At 49.6% G+C, this 5256-nt stretch overlaps 1 protein-coding gene across 1 annotated transcript in view; it reads right to left on the bottom strand.

Moving 5' to 3' along the window:
• Window positions 1-200: 200 nt before the first annotated feature.
• The window catches only part of RELB (RELB proto-oncogene, NF-kB subunit), a 28642-nt gene continuing 23586 nt past the window's right edge, over window positions 201-5256 (bottom strand). The window contains exons 11-13 of the mRNA XM_027080373.1: window positions 4479-4547; window positions 4263-4340; window positions 201-1020 (exon numbers count right to left, since the gene is read on the bottom strand). Coding sequence (XP_026936174.1) covers window positions 635-1020; window positions 4263-4340; window positions 4479-4547 — 533 coding nt within the window. The 3' untranslated portion in view covers window positions 201-634. The remainder of the gene's footprint in view (window positions 1021-4262; window positions 4341-4478; window positions 4548-5256) is intronic.

Raw genomic sequence — 5256 nt, 5'->3', positions numbered from 1 at the left:
GGAAGCGGAAGTGGGAGGCTGAGTGAAGGGGGAGGGGCGGAGCCTCGCGGACGGTGCTTCCGCTCACGCGAGGGGCGGGGCCTATATTCGGGCGAGGGGGGAGGGGCGGGGCTTGAAGGAGATCAGCGGTGCGTCAGGAGATCCTGGAGACTTTGTACGTAAGGGCCGCGGGTGTTTCTCAAGCGGAGAAGAGAAGAGACCCCCAAAGCTCAAAATCTCATCTTTATTGGGAAGACTCAGAACAAACAACCTACCCCCCACCTTCAAGCCTGGGGACGGAGGGCGGGGGATCTGCATCCTCCTCCCATATGTACACAACAGAATCCGCCTGGAGAAGGTGCCCCCGCTTGTGAGGGCTGAGGCAGCAGCTTTAACAAGCGAGCGCTTGAGAGCCAAGCAAGCCCCTTTTCCTCTCCAGACTCAGTTTTCTCACTTGTAAAATGGGCTCAGGGGAAACCGATGCTACGGAGTTTCTCGCCAGCGCTGAAGATGTCCGATTCAGAAGGATGAGAACGTCGGAAGACTGACCAAGGGCCGCCCAAGGGTATGGGGGGTGCTGGATATCCTGGTTGGGTTCGCACGGCCCCTTCCACCTCCCTCCCCACCCAGCGCCTCTCCTCCAGCGCCGCGGGGGCTACGTGGCCTCAGGCCCCGGGGACAGGAGGCTGCCCCCAAAGCCCGCCTCGCGGTACTGATTGGGGAACATGTTGCTGCCCACGAGGCTGGCAGTGCCTCCGTCCCCGGGGCCCGGGGACTGGTACGAGTCCAGCGTCAGCGGCTCGGTGCCGGGGGGCTCCCCGACCGCGGCCCCTGCACCCCCATTGCCCGCGACAGCGCTGGTGAGTGGTGGCGCTGGGGGCAGCATGTCCAGCATGGTGAAAAGCGTGGGGGCAGCGGGGTCGTAGGCAAAGCCGTCGTCCAGGAGGTCCGGCTCGCAGGGGGGCTCCAGGCCTGGGAGGGATACGGTGCCCGGGAAGAAGTCTGTGTCTGGCAACAGCGCTGATGGCGGGAGGAACAGGCCTGCAGGGATGAGAAGAAAGAAGAAAGTATGGTGGGCTTTTAGGGTCGACCTCTGGCCAGGCCCTAACTCAAATGCCCCCTCTGTTGCTAAATGCTTTATCCGTGTGGCCTCTTATAATGCCAAGAAACTCTGAGTAGGGACTATCACCGTTCTCTATCTCCCTTTTTTTGTTGTTGTTACAATAATTTTTTAAATTACAAAGTTACAAAATACAAAACATTTGTAATTACAAAATAATTACAATTTTTTGGTAATTTTTTGTTACAATAATTTTGTTGATGTACAGTATTATATGTTCCAGGTGTACAACATAGTAATTCACGATTTTTTAAGGTTATACTCCACTTATAGTTATTATAAAATATTGGCTATATTCCCTGTGCTGTACAATATGTCCTTATAGCTTATTCATTTTATACATAGTAGTTTGTACCTCTTAATCCCCTGCCCCTATCTTGTCCCTCCTCCCTTTCCTCTCCCTACGGTAACCAACTAGTTTGTTCTTTGTATCTGTGAGTCTGTTTCTTTTTTGTTATACTCACTAGCTTTTTTCTTTTTTAAGATTCCACATGTAAGTGGTATCATACAGTACTTGTCTTTCTCTGTCACTAAGCTTATGTCCTCCAAGTCCATCCATGTTGCTGCAAGTGGCAAATTTTCTTTTTTTTTTTTATGGCTGAGTAGTATTTCATTGTGTATATGTACCACATCTTCTTTATCCATTTATTTATTGATGGACACTTAAGTTGTTTCCATTTCTTGGCTAATGTAAATAATGCTTCTATGAACACTGCGGTGCATGTATCTTTTCAAATTAGTGTTTTCTTTTTTTTTTTTCATTTTTTTAAAAATATATACCTGGAGTGGAATTACTGGGTCATATGGTGTTTGCAAATGATATGACTGATAAGGGGTTAATATCCAAAATATAAACAGTTCATACAACTCAACATCAAAAATTAAAAATTAAAATTAAAAAAATGGGCAGAAGACCTGAACAGACATTTTTCCAAAGAAGACATTACAGTTGGCCAAAAGGCACATGAAAAGATGCTCAACATCATTAATCATTAGAGAAATGCAAATTAAAACCACAATGAGATAGCACCTCATACCTGTCAGGATGGCTATCATCAAAAAGACACGAATAACAAATGTTGGCAAGGATGTAGAGAAAAGGGAACCCTCCTACACTGTTGGTGGAAGTGTAAATTGGTACAGCCACCGTGGAAAGCAGTTTGGAGGTTCCTCAAAAAACTAAAACTAGGATCATTCTCATTTAATAAGCAAACAGGCAAAATAACTTGCAGTCCACAGGTGAGTTGCAGAAGCAGGGTAGAAACCATGCTCCTGTAGTGCTAGGGAGTTTTCCCCAAGAATGAGGAAGAAGAGGAGGCTCCAAAGCCCCCCCTCCCAGCAAAATAAAGACAACCCGATAAGTGAAACATCCACACCATGGGAGACCCAAGGGAGAAGTCACAAGCCCCAAAATTGTATAGTAAAATGGTAAGTGTCACTGTGGGAGAGTCTCTCTTTTTGAGACAAGACAAACCTCACCAGCAAAGGCTGACTACACTTGTCTCAGAAAGAGACGCTGCGCTGCTGGGACTCTTATTTCCCAGCCTCCCTTGTAGCTTGATGTGACTAAATGCTGCTGGCTGAAATCTGGGCGTGATGGCTGCAGCTGCAACAGCCACCTTGGACCATGAGGTGGAAACTATGAGCTGAACATGGCAGGAGCTTGGGTCTCTGATGATCATGCAGCCACCAAACCATCCATGGACCACCTCCCTCTGGACTGTGTTTATGTGAGAGGGGAAATAATGTTCTATCCTATTGAAGCTCCTGTTATCCTATTGAAGCTCCTGTTATTTGGGGGTTTGCTATGAATGCAGTTAAACATGATCAAATGCAGCTAAACAAATGCAGGTGGCATTCCTGCTTTCTGGCAAGTTCCTAACATCTCCTGGGCACCAACTCTATGTCAGCCACTGTGCTAAATAACTGTGTGATGTGACCTCACTAACTTCTGGAAGGAACCCTAAGAGGGAGGGTCTCCATCTGCAAGTTAAGTAAACTGAGGCCCAAAGAGGTCATACAGTGGCTAAACTGTGTCCTCAAATTCAAACCCAGTCTGATTCCGGAGGCCATGCTCCTAACCACCACACTCTAGTGCCAGGGCAGCTTTGCCACAAGGATGAGAGAGGGGAACTTTAGACACTGGGAAATCGGGGTGATAGAACAAGTGGATGAATGACAGGTGGCTGATAAGCAGAGGCTTTGGGGATTGGGAATCGAAGGTTGATGAAATAGACTAGGATTGGGGGTTTCTAGGGGCAGAGCTGTTGGGCATTGGTTACAGTGGGTTGCGGGGACAACAGGTGATAACTGAAACCTTCAAGGTGGGACTGGCTGGAGTGGTCCAGGCTCAGCAGACTCTGAGTGGTTGGCAGCTGGCTGGGAGCTGGGCGCCGTGGGGTAGCTGGGGTGTTGGGGACAGCATTCTTAGAGCTAGTGGTCAGCGAGTGGGGGGGCTTTGGATGGCAGCCAGACAGGGTTAGAATTCATGGGAACTGGAGGCTGGCATGTGAGTTGAGACGAAGGCCGCGGTAGAAGAGGCCAGAGGGTGGCTGAATTCAAGGCTGGCTGGCTCTGACACCACCCCCATTTATCCACCGTCTACTCCCTACTACTGGTTTCACATGTCATCACTAATCTAAACCTATACCCAGGTGCAGCTCCCCACCCCACCTCAGACTGGCTGTGTGACCTTGGGCAAGAGACATCGCCTCTTTGGGCCTCAAGTTCTTCACCAGTAAAATGGTGGTGGGGCGTGGGGGGAGATGACAGCACCCACCCCCCCCAGGGTGATTACCCAGATTAAGTGAGTAAGCACACACAAAGCAGTTATGTGATTATATAGTGTCTGTAAAAATAAGTACATTAAATTTTAAAAGGTCAATGAGGTAGGTATGTGGTGAGACTTTTCAGAGGAGCCCTGAGGATCTGAGAGGTAGAGCAACTTGATGAAGGTCACACAGCAGGTAAATGGCCCAGCGGAGATCAGAGCCTCCAGACCGTGTCCAGAACCACTATTCTTTCCACTTTATGTTGCTGGCTAAGTGGTAAGGCACTGCCCTAGTAGGAGCTCCTGGGGGACCTGAAAAGGCCAGAAAAGCAGGGATGCAGCTCACCCTCAGCCCACCTTGCGGGCAGGGGCTTGCACTGAGCCAGGACCCACCTGAGCTGTGGCCGGGCAGGAAGTGATCCAGAAAGACCGGCTTTTTCCTCCGCCGTTTGCTTTCGATGCCATGGGGGTCTGAGGGAAGACAGAGATGAGGACCCCTGGATCCCAACAGCCCCTCCTCCCCAACCTGGGGTGGGCCAGGGCAGTGGGGTCAGTCATCCCCTCCCAGTAACCTGGAGAGGGATGTGAAAAGGGGCAGAGTGAACACACCAGAGCTATTCAGCTCCCCAAGGACATCGGGCAGCCCCCGTTTCCGCTTCTTGTCCACACCGTAGCTGTCTGTTTAGGAGATACCAGAGGCATACAAAATAATCCATTAAAAATAAGAATTAATTAAGAATTAATTATAGAGACCATTTGGGAAGTTGTTATGCTGTTCTGGTTTTTGCCCAAACAATGCATATAGATGTCCACATCTTAATCAGAATAAAACCCAAATCCACTTCTAGCTACACTGGAACGTCCCAGGCACTATGCTGCCTCAGGGCCTTTGCACTTGCTGTTCCCACTGCTTAAAACACTCTTCCTCAACTCTTACCACTTCCCTGGAGAATTGCTTAGTCATCCTCCCATTCTCAGGTCAGCCATCCCCTCCTTTAGGAAGCTCTCCCTGAACCCTAAGGCTGGGTCAGGTGCCCCACTCTGGGCAATCCAAGTTCTGTAAGCAATTCCAATCCCAGCCCTGCCCACTCTGGTTGTCACTGTATGGGAATGGATCTGTGCCCCCTCTCCCCATAAGACTATGAGCCTCACAGGGTAGGGCTGGAGCTGTCTCAGTCACCGCTACGTTCCCAGCACTACCCAGCGAGGGCCAGGCACGAGCAGGCGTGCTGAGGGGAGGAATGATTAAACAGTCCCAAAATGTCATAAAATGGGTACTATTATTATTTCCATTTTGCACAGGAGGAGTCTGAGGCTAGGAGAAGCCAAGATCTCACAGCCAGTAAGCAGCAGACCAGGATTTGAACCCCAGTCTGTGCAACTCTGA

This window comes from Aethalodelphis obliquidens, unplaced genomic scaffold, assembly GCF_003676395.1.
Source record: "Aethalodelphis obliquidens isolate GAN/ISIS:26980383/991018 unplaced genomic scaffold, ASM367639v1 scaffold43, whole genome shotgun sequence".
Taxonomy (NCBI): Eukaryota; Metazoa; Chordata; class Mammalia; order Artiodactyla; family Delphinidae; genus Aethalodelphis; species Aethalodelphis obliquidens.
Note: the sequence above shows the minus strand (reverse complement) of the source record. Positions and strands in the feature narration are given on the sequence as shown.